Below are 15,319 nucleotides of genomic sequence, written 5' to 3'. Positions count from 1 at the left end.
GGGAAGTGCTTTGGAGCTTCTTCTTGGTCCAACCACTGAGCTGGTAGTCTCTGGTTATAGTATACAATCCACTTTTCTTTTCTCATCACACATCACAATCTGATCGAGAAACGGTTTCTTGTTGTGGCTTAAAATAAGAGAAGACAACACTTCAAAATGACGATTTTTTTGCTTTGTGGCCAGCACATGAGGCATTCACTTATTGAACTTTTTCATCTTTCCAATTTGCTTCAGATGCTCAATGACCACAGAATGGTCGACATTGAGTTCTTTGGCAGCTTTTTGTGTAATAGTAAGAGGATCATCTTCAATGACCTCTCCACTGGTCGTTGTCAGCTTTCAGTGGCCGGCCATCACACTCCTCATCTGCAAGGCTCTTGTCTCCTTTACAAAACTTCTTGAACCACCGCTGCACTGTACGTTTGCTAGCAATTCCTGAGCCAAATGCATTGCTGATGTTTCGAGTTGTCTCTGCCGTTTTACGACCCATTTTGAACTCGAGTAAGAAAATTGCTCATATTTGCTTTTTGTCTAATATTATTTCCATAGTCCAAAATAAATATAAAATAAACATCAAGTAGGTCATTAGCAAAAAACATAAAGCAAAAAATATACATTAAAATGATGTATAACATAACCACATTTATTAAGAATGTATTCCAATATCAAATGGCAAATTTCAACAATGCAAAAATCGTAATTACGTTTTCATCAACCTAATACTAACACATCGCCTCCAAGACAACCCCCAGCCTCTGGGGGCTCCTCCAGGGATGGAGTTATACCCGGCATTGTTGAGCTGTTGCAGCCCACCCTGGGCTTCTCTTCCCCTGATCTCTGTTCTACCTTGTCACCCCGACCCATCTTTCTCCCCACTGCACTTCCCTCTCTTGCTCCCTCCTCTTCCCACTCTTGCCTGTTTCAAGGGATAATTTTTGCTTTCTCTCCTCAGGAAGTCCTGGAAACAGGACATGCAGCAAGGGAACCCAGAGTGGGCATGTGCCAGTGGCCCCATGGGCAGGAGTCTGGGGCCCAGGAGCCGCCCCCAAATCAGTGAGTGTGGGGCCAGAGGAGGTGCAGAGGCTAGAGAGGACTTCCAGCGGTGGGGACACTCCTGCATCAATTTCTCCCTTCGCATCTGCCTGGCTTGAGAACTGAATACCCAGAGTTGGGATGGATTTGAATGTCAGCTGTAGGGTGGAGGGATAGAAATTCTAAGCTGGGATTCAGGATTGGGGTTGAAATTGGTTCTGGTGTCAGAGCTGGAGTCAGATGAACTGGGGGTTAGTTTGGGGCCCAGACTGGAGACAGGAAAGGGGTCAGAGTTGAGTTTAGGACCTGAAATAGAAGTCGGAGACGGGAATGGGGCCCCAAATGTCGGGGCCTGCATTCTCCCCTTAACCTTTGGCCCCTTTCCTTCCCCTACAGTTAAAGAAGTCCTGGCTGTCCCCAACTCCATCCTGGAGCTCCCCTGTCCCCAGAGCTCGGCTCTGGCCTCTTACCACTGGAGTCACGGGGTAGAAGCCATCCCAGAGGCCCCTTCCACAGTCTACAATGGCTCCCTCTTGCTGCTTCTGCGAGATGGGGCGGGGGGTCTCTATCAGTGCTGGGCCACTGAGAATGACTTCTCGTACCCTGTGGTCTCCTACTGGGTGCACAGTCAGGACCAGCCCCTCGCCCTGGACCCCAAACTGGCGGGCATTCCCCGGGAGCGCATGGAGGCCCCGCTGACCAGGGTTGGCGGCGGGGCCGCCCTGGCTGCCCCGAAGTCCTACTGGCCCCACTTCCTCACCGTCACTGTGCTCCTTGCCCTGGTGCTCTCAGGAGCCCTCGTCACCTTCCTTGTATCCCCACTGGGGGCACTCCGAGCCCGGGGCAAAGTCCAAGGCTGTGGGACCCTGCCCTCCAGGGAGAAAGCCCCACTGAGCAGCGAGCAGTGCCTCCAACCCTCCAAGGAAGGCAGGACCTCTGCCAGTGACATGGACGCCGACAACAACCTCCAGGGCACAGAGGTGGCTTAAACTCTGGGTACAGGCTGGGGCTGTTGGATAGGGCAGGGCGTGTGGCCATTGGCTGGGGGAGCTGGGAGCTGTTCCTTTCTGACTAGGCTGGGAGTGGCACCGAAGACCGCTTTCCCCAACCAGAGGACCTTCTCTGCCATTCTGTGCCACTGATAGCACTCAGTGAGGCTGGGCACAGCAGAGCTGGCTCCCCTGTGGAACCTGCTTCTACCAAGCACGTGGCCTCTCTAAGCGGGGCTGCCCCAGACCTGGTCTAGGCCATGAAAGGAGGACCCAGAGAGGATCCTTCAGTTCTGGGCATCCTGGGACCGTCCAGAACATACCGCTGCAGGAGACCCTAAAACAACAAGCGCGTGAGCACACCACATCTGGAGACTCCACTCTGAAAGCAGCTGCCACCTTGGATACCAACACTCCCCTCTCCAAGGACTCTCCAGGACCCTGCAGGGAGCCGCTCCCTCCAGCTCACCTTATCAGCTCCGCTGGGAGGTCTTTCCTGAAGTCTCACCTCCTTCCATCTTGCTTCAGTTGGGGCACATTTAATCTGTGCCTCTTCTGGCTTGGCTCGAATGGCAGGGGTAATCTGAGCCTTGATCACTCCTTTTCCCTGGCTGACCCCTGGACTCTCTTCTCTCCCCTCTCCTCTGTTTTGGAATTCAAAACCTGCTTGTCACAGACAGTTTATTTTTTATTAAAAAGACAAAGCTTGTGACTGGTGCTGTTTTTCTGTCAGAGCAGAGCACTCCAGCTGGGGCCCGTGGGAGGGGAGGGGAGCAGGAAGTCTGAGGACATTAGTAGATTTGTGGGATGATTGTTCTCTCCAGCTCCAAACCACCCCTTTCTCCCTGCCAGCTCCCTCCCAGCCCCCAAGCAGCCCCACAGCCCTTCCTTCTACTCCAGACACTGCTGGAGAGCACCTCCAACTCTGTCTTTGGGGCCAACTCACATCTGTGTCTGCTGGCCAGGCAACACCTCATCCGTCCTGGACTCCGTGCCGCAGCCCCACAGTTGCTGATCTCAGCTGTCCCACACTTCTCGAGACTCCTACTCAGTCCCCCTACCCCTCGGCAGCAGTTGGTTTCAACCCTTGGAGGACTGAATTTATAGAAAGACCGTGCAGCCACCCCCATCCTGGCCACATCCTTCCTAATATCTGACAAATGCTCTGTGCACACCCCCTTATCACCCGCCCACTCTCCATCCTGTCACGACGTTTGTCCCTTTTCCATCCAAGGCTAACAGGTGCACTGGCCCTTCCACGGGCCACGCCAAGACGCCCTCCCCCGCCCTCCCCACTTTACTGCTCCCTCACTGTTAGCCTCCCTTCTTCCACCCACAAGTGTGCTGGGTGTTCTCTGTACCAAAGGGGAAAAAATCAACGATCCTTCCTACAACCCCACACTTTTAGTCAACCCCTGCCACGCTCACTAACTCTTTCCTGTCAACTACTGAACAGCAGGTCGGGTTCATTCTGTCCCTCCAGCACCCCCAGCGTCACCCTCACCCTCTTTAATCCCTGTAGGCTGGCTTTTTCCCCCACCTCTCTGCTTAGATGACTCTTCATGATTTTCCATAAGCCTCTTGCTGGCCTTGATCTCTGTGTAGTCTTCACACTTTGGCCATGCTATTCTTCTCACAACTCACTCTTTTTAAATTTTTATTGGTGTATAGTTGATTTGCAATGTTGTGTTAGTTTATGCTGTACAGCAAAGTGAATCAGTTATACCTAAACATATATCCGCTCTTTTTTAGATTCCTCGTAACTCTCTTCTACGGCTTTTTCTTTAGAAGATGTTTTAAAAATTTTCAGTTGTGGTTAAAAAAAAGAACATGGTAATATAAAATTTACCCCCTTAACCATTCAGTTTTGGCTTCCCTGGTGGCTCAGTGGTAAAGAATTTGCCTACAATGCGGGGATGCGGGTTCCATCCCCTGAAGGAGGAAATGGCAACCCACTCCAGTATTCTTGCCTGGAGAATCCCATGGACAGAGGAGCCTGGCGGGCTACAATCCATGAGGTCACAGAATCAGACATGACTTAGCAACTAAACAGCTACAAACCATACAGTTTAAGCATACAGTTCAGTGTGTGAACTACGTTCCCATCGTTGTGTAACAGATCTCTAGAACTTTTTCATCTCGTGAACCTAAAAGCTGATGCTCATTGAACATTTCCTCCTCCTCTCAACCCCTAGCAACCACCATTCTGTTTTCTATGAGTCTAACTACTTTAGGTGTCTCATATTTGATCTTGTGTGACTGGCTTATCTCACTCACCATACTGGCCTCCGGGTTCATCCATTTTCTTGCATATGACAGGATTTTCCTCCTTTTTTGAGGCTGATTAATATTCCAATCCCAAAGAAAGGCAATGCCAAAGAATGCTCAAACTACCACACAATTGCACTCATCTCACACACTAGTAAAGTAATGCTCAAGATTCTCCAAGCCAGGCTTCAGCAATACGTGAACTGTGAACTTCCAGATGTTCAAGCTGGTTTTAGAAAAGGCAGAGGAACCAGAGATCAAATTGCCAACATCCGCTGGATCATGGAAAAAGCAAGAGAGTTCCAGAAAAACATCTATTTCTGCTTTATTGACTATGCCAAAGCCTTTGACTGTGTGGATCACAATAAACCGTGGAAAATTCTGAAAGAGATGGGAATACCAGACCACCTGACCTGCCTCTTGAGAAACCTATATGCAGGTCACGAAGCAACAGTTAGAACTGGACATGGAACAACAGACTGGTTCCAAATAGGAAAAGGAGTATGTCAAGGCTGTATATTGTCACCCTGCTTATTTAACTTCTATGCAGAGTACATCATGAGAAACACTGGGCTGGAAGAAGCACAAGCTGGAATCAAGATTTCCAGGAGAAATATCAATAACCTCAGATATGCAGATGACACCACCCTTATGGCAGAAAGTGAAGAGGAACTCAAAAGCCTCTTGATGAAAGTGAAAGAGGAGAGGGAAAAAGTTGGCTTAAAGCTCAACATTCAGAAAACGAAGATTATGGCATCTGGTCCCATGGAAATAGATGGGGAAACAGTGCCAGACTTTATTTTGGGGGGCTCCAAAATCACTGCAGATGGTGACTGCAGCCATGAAATTAAAAGACACTTACTCCTTGGAAGGAAAGTTATGACCAACCTAGATAGCATATTCAAAAGCAGAGACATTACTTTGCCAACAAAGGTCTGTCTAGTCAAGGCTATGGTTTTTCCAGTGGTCATGTATGGATGTGAGAGTTGGACTGTGAAGAAAGCTGAGTGCTGAAGAATTGATGGTTTTGAACTGTAGTGTTGGAGAAGACTCTTGAGAGTCCCTTGGACTGCAAGGAGATCCAACCAGTCCTCCTAAAGGAGACCAGTCCTGGGTGTTCATTGGAAGGAATGATGCTGAAGCTGAAACTCCAGTATTTTGGCCACTTCATGCGAAGAGTTAACTCAATGGAAAGACTCATGCTGGGAGGGATTGGGGGCAGGAGGAAAAGGGGACGACAGAGGATGAGATGGCTGGATGGCACCGCTGACTCGATGGACGTGAGTCTGGGTGAACTCTGGGAGTTGGTGATGGACAGGGAGGCCTGGCGTGCTGTAGTTCATGGGGTCGCAAAGAGTCAGACATGACTGAGGGACTGAACTGAACTGAACTGAATATTCCATTGTATGTACAGACCGCAATTTGTTTGCTTATCTGTTGATGGACATTTGGGTAGTTTTTACTTCTTCACCGTTGAGAATAATGCCACAATCAGCATGGGTGTGCAGATATCACAAGATCCTGTCTGCCACGGATCCTTTAGTGGAGGTGTTTGGCTTCCATTTTGTTTCTTTCTCCCTTGTTGGCTCCTTTCCTTCCTCTCATCACTTTTGTCCTGAGACCCAGCCTTCACTCTTCTGAGCATCCTTTCCAGACTGTCTCCGTATGGCTCCTGCATGGCCTCTAGGTCAAGGGCTGTGGGCCAGTGGAAGGGGCACAGGGCCTCTAATCTGCTGACAATAGACTTGGGCACCTTCCCATCTACACCTCAATGTCTTCACGTCTCAGGGCGAAGGGATGCACAGGAAACTTCCTGCGTTAAGTGTTATGGATTCCTCTCTGTCAGATATACAGCTCCAGAGCCTAGCCTTCTCCTGTGCTCTGGCCAGGACAAGGATAAGACTGTCGGACATCTTCATCCAGATGACCTAAGGGCTCCCGGAACCCCATGTTTTCTCCTTCCCTCCTCTACCTCCTGCCAACATCACTCTGGATACTCTTTCCGCATCTCCCTCTCAGGCACAATTTAGAGGCTGTCCCTTCCTTCTCTTCCCAGTCTGCTCCAGTTCTGGCTGATGAGTTTTTCCCTAAGATTTCCCCAGCACTCATAGTCGGTATTGTTCAGAGGTACTTAGACCCAACCACAAGAATGTAAAATACCATTTTCCACAAAGATGGTGCTGACGGTGAAGAAGGAGGCCCCTGCCCCTCTGAAAGTCAAAGCCAGAGCAAAGTCTTCGAAGGCCAAGAAAGCAGTGTTGAAAGGCGTCCAGAGCTACCAAAAAAAGACAGTCTGACGTTACCTACCTTTCCGCCACCCAGAATACTGTGGCTCAGGAGGCAGCCCAAAAATCCTTGGAAGAGCACCCCTGGGAGAAACACGCTTGACCACTATGTTATCAACAAGGTCCCCCTCACAACTGCGTCAGCCAGGAAGAAGACAGAAAACAGCAACACACTGGGGTTCACTGTGGATGTCAAGACCAAGAAGCACCAGACTAAACAGGCTGTGAAAAGGCTCTCTGGCCAAGGTCAACACTCTGATCAGGCCTGATGAAGCAAAGAAGGCCTATGATCAACTGGCTCCCGACGACGATGCTTTCTTTGGAGGTTGCCAATAGAATGGGGATCATCTAAACCAAGTCCAGCCGGTACTTCTAAATATGAAAGTTTCTGTGAAGAATGTAAAACACAGCACGGGCTGGCACATGTAGTTGCTCCTGCTGGACGCTCAGCACCCTGGGGACAGGGGAATCTGCTTCCCATCTCCACAGCCTACAGTGTGAAGCACGATGCTCTCGTGAGGGCAGGCACTTGGAAAACGCTTACCGTTTATGACAGCAAAACCCTGCTCAGTCCCAGCCTACCTGACCTCTCTGCAGTCTTTGACATCAGTGACAGTTGCTTCTTGTAATACCTACTCTTTGGTCCCTGGCTGCACTGCTTTTGCGTACCTTCCTACTTCTCTGGCCGTGCTTTTCAGCACCCTCCAAGTGCTTCTCTTTTCCTGTTTCCCTTGAAAAGTCCCCTTGGATAATATCTTCCATGCCTATTGCTTCCACTTTCACTTCTCAATCAAGGATGCACATTCATTCATTCAGCAAACGAGCACTCAGTACTTTCTGTGGTTCCGAATCAGGCCTAGGGACTTCCCTGATGGTCCAGTTCTTAGGACTCTGGGCTTCCATTATAGGGGGTGTGGGTTCGATTCTTGGTCAGGGAAACTGAGATCCCACGTGCCAGGTGTTACAGTCAAAATTTGTTTCTTTTTACTTAAAAAAAAAGAGAGAGAGAGAATCTGACCTGGGGAGAAACACTAGTCAGACCTGCTTCTTACCCTCGACGGGCTTACAATCCAGCAAAAGGGATAGATGGAAACAATCAGAGCCCAGGGTGGGGTGGGGGAGAAGTGGGGTGCGGGACAGAGTATTTCGAGCTCAGGCTTCCTGTACCCCCCACCCCAACCACCACCTGCATACACCACAGACATCTCTAATGCAATGTGTCCACACTGAATTTATCAACCCTTTCAAACCTGCTTCCCCTCCTTTGTTCCCCATGCTGGTTAACCACACTGCAATGCAGAAGCCTGGGACCTCTTTTCTCTTATGTCCTCCGCATTTAGTATACCACCAATCTCATCCCTTCTTCCTCCTCCCTCTCCCTGGATTTCCTCAGTACCTCTTCATCCCCACTGGCCCAGACCCCTTACTATGACAGCCAGAGCTGATCCCTGACCAGTTTCTGCCACCTTCTTCTACTCCCATCCTGCATTCCACTCTCCAGTCAAAGGGAGCTTAAGAGAGAAGGAAAGAAAGAGAGGAAGGAAGGAAGAGAGGGAGGAAGAAAGAAAGAAAAGGAAGGAAGGAAAAAGTAAAACCTGCCTAAAACTCTAAATGGCTTTTCATTAAATCCAGATTGATAAAGATGAAAACCCCTTGGTATGGCATGGCTGGTCTCCAGCTCCCCCATCCACACCTAGACACTATTTGTAGATCGTGAGCTTCTCTACACAGCTTTGCGGAAAGCTTTATTGAGTGCCTAGCACTACTCCAGGCCTTGATGACACAGAGATGAAAAGACATTCTGCCTAGAGGGACCAGCAGTCAGGTTCCTTTGGACATGCTTTGACTCCCCCCTAGAACAGCATCCTCTTTGTGGGTTGGCCTCTAACTTCCCATGCAGAGTTAGTGACCAATGCTTACCCCAGTATAACCATTTTCATGCAGTGCTGTATGTTCATTGTGTTTCTGTGTACCTGGCATATGGTAAGCACTCTCTCAGTGCTGAAATCCATTCCTTTGTTTAACAAATATTTACTGAGCAACCAATTCCATAAAAATAAACGACCCAGTCAAAAAGTGGGCCAAAGAACTAAACAGACATTTCTCCAAAGAAGACATACAGATGGCTAACAAACACATAAAAAGATGCTCAACATCACTCATTATCAGAGAAATGCAAATCAAAACCGTAATGAGGTACCATCTCACGCCAATCAGAATGGCTGCGATCCAAAAGTCTACAAGCAATAAATGCTGGAGAGGGTGTGGAGAAAAGGGAACCCTCTTACACTGTTGGTGGGAATGCAAACTAGTACAGCCACTATGGAGAACAGTGTGGAGATTCCTTAAAAACTGGAAATAGAACTGCCTTATGATCCAGCAATCCCACTGCTGGGCATACACACTGAGAAAACCAGAATTGAAAGAGACACGTGTACCCCAATGTTCATCGCAGCACTGTTTATAATAGTCAGTACATGGAAGCAACCTAGATGTCCGTCAGCAGATGAATGGATAGGAAAGCTATGGTACATATACACAATAGAATATTCCTCAGCCATTAAAAAGAATGCATTTGAATCAGTTCTAATGAGGTGGATGAAACTGGAGCCTATTATACAGAGTGAAGTAAGCCAGAAAGAAAAACACCAATACAGTATACTAACACATTTATATGGAATTTAGAAAGATGGTGACGATGACCCTATATGCGAGACAGCAAAAGAGACACAGATGTATAGAATAGTCTTTTGGACTCTGTGGGAAAAGGTGAGGGTGGGATGATTTGAGAGGGTAGCATTGAAATGTGTATATTATCATGTGTGAAGCGGATCGCCGGTCCAGGTTCGATGCATGAGACAGGGTGCTCAGGGCTGGTGCACTGGGATGACCCTGGGCGATGGGATGGGGAGGGAGGTGAGAGCGGGGTTCTGGATGGGGGACACATGTGCGCCCAAGGCTGATTCATGTCGATGTTTGGCAGGAACCACTACAGTATTGTAAAGTAACTAGCCTCCAATTAAAATAAATAATTTAAAAAATATTTACTGAGCACCTACTGTGTGACAGGCACTATTACATACTGTGGGCATGTCAATGAACAAAACGGACACAATTTTTGCCATCACAGAGTCTACATTCTGGTGCAGAAGAGAGAGAAATAAAATAGAGTACTATATAAGCAACTTTTTGACTATGCAGCTTGCAGGATCTTCCCCAGTTGGGCCACTGCAGTGAAAGCCCAGAATCCTAACCACTAGGCAACCCGGGAACTTCGGATGGGGTACTTTAAATGGTGATGTGCTATGGAGGGAAAAAAAAAAAAAAACTTGAATTGGAGAAAGAAGGTTGAGAGTGAGAGGAGTGTCTACAAGTTTAAATAGGAAATTCAGAGTAGGTCTCATTTATAAGACAGTGTTTGAACGATAAAACAATGAAGTAGGTGAAAGTAGGAGCTATGTGCACGCCTGAAGAAAGAACTTCCGGACAGAAGCAAGAGCCAATGCGAAGGCCCTGAGGCAGGAATGAGAATAGTAGGTGAGATGAGAAAGATGCTGTATGTGCGTGGGGGAAGGTTATGGGACCCTGTTGGTCACTGTAAAGACTTTGACCTTTACTTGGAATAAACTGGGGAGTCATTGAAGGATTATGAACAGACGAGGGGCTTGATCTGACCTAAAGTTTAAACGTATCACTCTGGCTGCTTTATTCTGGTTAGTACATAGCAGAAGCAAGGGTGGGAGCAAAGAAACCAGTGGGGAAGCTCCTGGAATGATCCAGGTAAGAGATGATAGTGGCTGAGATTAGGATGGAAGTATGGAGGTAGTGGGAAGTACTCAAGCTCCGGACATTTTAAAATTTTGTGTTACTGAAGTATAGTTGATTTACGGGTTGTGTTAATTTCTACTGTACAGCAAAGTGATTCAGATACATACATATACATATACATGGGCTACCGAGGAATCTGTCTGCCAACGCAGGAGTTTGAACTCTAGGTTGGGAAGATCCCCTGGAAGAGGAAATGGCAACACACTTCAGTATTCTTGCCTCGAAAATCCTATGGACAGAGGAGCTTGGTGGACTACAGTCCATGGGGTCACAGAGTTGGACTTGACTGAGCACACACATATACATTCTTTTTCACATCCTTTTCCATTATGGTTTATCATAGGATATTGAATATAGAATGCTCAAACTACCGCACAATTGCACTCATCTCACACACTAGTAAAGTAATGCTCAAAATTCTCCAAGCCAGGCTTCAGCAATACGTGAACCGTGAACTTCCAGATGTTCAAGCTTGTTTTAGAAAAGGCAGAGGAACCAGAGATCAAATTGCCAACATCCGCTGGATCATGGAAAAAGCAAGAGAGTTCCAGAAAACCATCTACTTCTTCTTTATTGACTATGCCAAAGCCTTTGACTGTGTGGATCACAATAAACTGTGGAAAATTCTGAAAGAGACGGGAATACCAGAGCACCTGACCTGCCTCTTGAAAAATCTGTATGCAGGTCACGAAGCAACAGTTAGAACTGGACATGGAACAACAGACTGGTTCCAAATAGGAAAAGGAGTACGTCAAGGCTGTATATTGTCACCCTGCTTGTTTAACATATGTGGAGTACATCATGAGAAACGCTGGGCTGGAAGAAGCACAAGCTGGAATCAAGATTGCCGGGAGAAATATCAATAACCTCAGATATGCAGATGACACCACCCTTATGGCAGAAAGTGAAGAGGAACTCAAAAGCCTCTTGATGAAAGTGAAAGAGGAGAGGGAAAAAGTTGGCTTAAAGCTCAACATTCAGAAAACGAAGATCATGGCATCCGGTCCCATCACTTCATGGGAAATAGATGGGGAAATAGTAGAAATAGTGTCAGACTTTATTTTTTTGGGCTCCAAAATCACTGCAGATGGTGACTGCAGCCATGAAATTAAAAGACATTTACTCCTTGGAAGAAAAGTTATGACCAACCTAGATAGCATATTGAAAAGCAGAGACATTACTTTTCCAACAAAGGTCCATCTAGTCACGGTTATGGTTTTTCCAGTGGTCATGTATGGATGTGAGAGTTGGACTGTGAAGAAAGCTGAGTGCCGAAGAATTGATGGTTTTGAACTGTAGTGTTGGAGAAGACTCTTGAGAGTCCCTTGGACTACAAGGAGATCCAACCAGTCCATTCTGAAGGAGATCAGCCGTGGGATTTCTTTGGAGGGAATGATGCTGAAGCTGAAACTCCAGTACTTTGGCCACCTCATGCGAAGAGTTGACTCACTGGAAAAGACTCTGATGCTGGGAGGGATTGGGGGCAGCAGGAGAAGGGGATGACAGCGGATGAGATGGCTGGATGGCATCACTGACTCAATGGACGTGAGTCTGGGTGAACTCCGGGAGTTGGTGATGGACACGGAGGCCTGGCATGCTGTGATTCATGGGGTCGCAAAGAGTCGGACACAACTGAGCGACTGAACTGAACTGCACCGAATCTATATTTTAAAATAATATAAAACAATTCTATAATTTATATATATATACTTTATCATGGCTGAGTAATATTCCATTGTATATATGTACCACATCTCTTTTTTTAAAAATTAGGATTGGAATACTGTCCACCTTTATATAGGCTTTTAGAATTTACATCATCCTTCTACACCCTTAATCTCATGACTAGATTGTTCCATCATGTTGCTTTTTTAATTCAGTTCAATTCAGTTATTGAGTCGTGTCCGACTCTTTGCGACCCCATGGACTGTAGCATTCCAGGCTTCCCTGTCCATCACCAACTCCTGGAGCTTGCTCAAACTCATGTCCATTGAGTTGGTGATGCCATCCAACCATCGTCTTCTCCTCCTGCTTTCAATCTTTCCAGCATCAGGGAATTTTCCAATGAGTTAGTTCTTTACATCAGGTGGCCAAAGTATTGGAGCTTGAGCTTCAGCATCAGCATCAGCCCTTCCAATGAATATTCAGGGATGATTTCCTTTATGATTGATTGGTCGGATCTCCTTGCAGTCCAAGGGACTCTCAAGAGTCTTCAACACCACAGTTCAAAAGCATCAATTCTTCAGCGCTCAGCTTTCTTTATAGTCCAACTCTTACATCCATACACGACTACTGGAAAAACCATAGCTTTGACTAGATAGACCTTTGTTGGCAAAGTAATGTCTCTGTTTTTTAATATGCTGTCTAGGTTGGTCATAGCTTTTCTTCCAAGGGGCAAACGTCTTTTAATTTCATGTCACCATCTGCAGTGATTTTGGAGCTCAAGAAAATAAAGCCTGTCACTATTTCCACTGTTTCCCCATCTATTTGCCATGAAGTGATGGGACCGGATGCCATGATCTTCGTTTTTTGAATGTTGAGTTTCAAGCCAGCTTTTTCACTCTTCTGTTTCACTTTCATCAAGAGGCTCTTTAGTTCTTCTTCGTTTTCTGCCATAAGGGTGGTGTCATCTGCATATCTGAAGTTATTGATATTTCTTCTGGCAATCTTGATTCCAGCTTGTGCTTCATCCAACCCAGCATTTCGCATGGTGTACTCTGCATATAAGTTAAATAAACAGGGCGACAGTATACAGCCTTGATGTACTCCTTTCCTGATTTGGAACCAATCTGTTGTTCCATGTCCAGTTGTAACTGTTGCTTCTTGACCTGCATACAGATTTCTCAGGAGGCAGGTCTGGTGGTCTGGTATTCCCATATCTTGAAGAATTTTCCACCCTTTGTTGTGCTCACACAGTCAAAGGTTTTGGCATAAGTCACTAAAGCAGAAGTAGATGTTTTTCTGGAATTCTCTTGCTTTTTTGATGATCCAACGGATGTTGTCAATTTGATCTCTGGTTCCTCTGCCTTTTCTAAATCCAGCTTGACCATCTAGAAGTCACAGTTCACGTACTATTGAAGCCTGGCTTGGAGAATTTTGAGCATTCCTTTGCTAGTGTGTGAGATGAGTGCAATTGTGCAGTAGTTTCAACATTCTTTGGCATTGCCTTTCTTTGGGATTGGAATGAAAACTGATCTTTTTCAGTCCTGTGGTCACTGTTGACTTTTCCAAATTTGCTGGCATATTTCTTATTACTTTTTTAAAATTAATAATTGGAGAATAATTGCTTTACAATGTTGTGTTCGTTCCTGCCATACAACAATGCGAATCAGTCATAAGTATGTATGTATCCCCTCCCACATGAGCCTCCCTCTCTCCCCATCCCATTCCACCCTTCTAGATCATCACAGAGTGCCAGGCCGGGCTTCCTGTGTTATATAACTGCTTCCTACTGGTTATCTATTTTTCCCCCGACAGTGTATATATATATATGTCAATGCTACTTTCTCAATTTTCCCTTCCCTCTCCTTCCCCCACTGTGGCCACAGGTCCGTTCTCTACATCTGCATCTCCATTCCTTCCCTGAACATACATTCATCAGTCCTATTTTTCTAGATTCCATACATATGTGTTAATATACAATATTTGTTTTTCCCTTTCTGACTTACTTCACTCTGCCCAACAGGCTCTAGGTTCATCCACCTCACTATAACTGACTCAAATTTGTTCCTTTTAATGGCTGAGTAATATTCTATTCTCTCTCTCTCTATACACACACACACACACACACACCCCACATTTTCTTTATCCATTCATCTGTGGTGAACATCTAGGCTGCTTCCATGTCCTGGATACTGTAAGTGATGCCTCAACGAACACTGGAGTACACGTGTCTTTTTGGATTGTAGTTTTCTTAGTTTATGCCTAGTAGTGGGATTACTGGGTCATATGGTAGTTTTATTCCTCGTTTTTGAAGGAATCCCCATACTGCTCATCATAGTGGCTGTATCAGTTTACGTTCCCACCAGCAGTGCAATAGGGTTCCCTTTTCTCTACCTCCTCTCCAGGATTTATTGTTTGTATACCCCATCTTCTTTATCCATTATCTGTTGATGGACATTTAGATTGTATCCATGTCTTGGTTACTATAAATAGTGCTGCTATGAACACTGGTGCTGATGCTGCAGTCTTTATTATTTTTACCCTTAAAAAAAAATGAAATGTAGTTAATTGACAATGGTGTGTTGTTTCAGGTATACAGCAAAGTGATTCAGCTATATGTATAAATATTCTTTTTCAGATTCTTTTTTATTATAGGGTATTACTTTATATTTCATTATAGGGTATTGAATATAGTTCCTTGTGCTATACAGTACATCCTTGCTGGTTGTACATCCTTACATCCTTGAGGTTTCCCAGAGAAACCTCAGTGTTGCTCCAAAGGCAACACTTTCACCTGACTGGGTGAGGCCCATCCACATTATCAAGGTAATCATTACTTAAGAGTCAACTGATTGTAGACGTTAATCACACCTACAAAACACCTTCACAGCAACATCTATTAGTGAATAAGTATTATAGTCCTGGGCTTCCCTGATAGCTCAGCTGATGAAGAATCCACCCACAATACGGGAGACCTGGGTTCAATCCCCGGTTTGGGAAGATCCCCTGGAGAAGGGAAAGACTACTCACTCCAGTATTCTTACCTGGAGAATTCCATGGATTGGTCCATGGGGTGGCAAAGAGCCGGACATGACTGAGGAACTTTCACTTTCACCTTCCTAGTGCTAGCCAGACTGACATAAGACTAACTTTCACATTAAGTTTGAAATGCCCATTAGATATTTTGTGGCAGTCATCAATACAAATCTGGTGTTCAGGACGGATCTTTCCTAGAACAGTTTCTATATCAAATTC

The 15,319-nt window shown here is 46.0% G+C and overlaps 1 protein-coding gene across 7 annotated transcripts in view; it reads left to right on the top strand.

Moving 5' to 3' along the window:
* The window catches only part of SEMA4A (semaphorin 4A), a 28,311-nt gene extending 25,578 nt beyond the window's left edge, over positions 1 to 2,733 (top strand). For 4 of the 7 annotated variants that reach the window (XM_027530518.1, XM_027530526.1, XM_027530508.1 and 1 more), the window contains 2 exons: positions 953 to 1,053; positions 1,429 to 2,732. In XM_027530518.1, the coding sequence (XP_027386319.1) occupies positions 953 to 1,053; positions 1,429 to 2,021 (694 nt within the window). In that variant the 3' untranslated portion in view covers positions 2,022 to 2,732. Of the gene's footprint in view, positions 1 to 952; positions 1,054 to 1,428 lie in introns of all 7 variants that reach the window. The other 3 variants (XM_027530544.1, XM_027530534.1, XM_027530492.1) reach the window with 2 other exon arrangements.
* The last annotated feature ends 12,586 nt before the right edge of the window (positions 2,734 to 15,319 follow it).

Source organism: Bos indicus x Bos taurus, chromosome 3 (genome assembly GCF_003369695.1).
Source record: "Bos indicus x Bos taurus breed Angus x Brahman F1 hybrid chromosome 3, Bos_hybrid_MaternalHap_v2.0, whole genome shotgun sequence".
Classification (NCBI taxonomy): domain Eukaryota; kingdom Metazoa; phylum Chordata; class Mammalia; order Artiodactyla; family Bovidae; genus Bos; species Bos indicus x Bos taurus.
The sequence above is the reverse complement of the archived record's forward strand: the minus strand, read 5'-3'. Positions and strand labels throughout refer to the sequence as shown.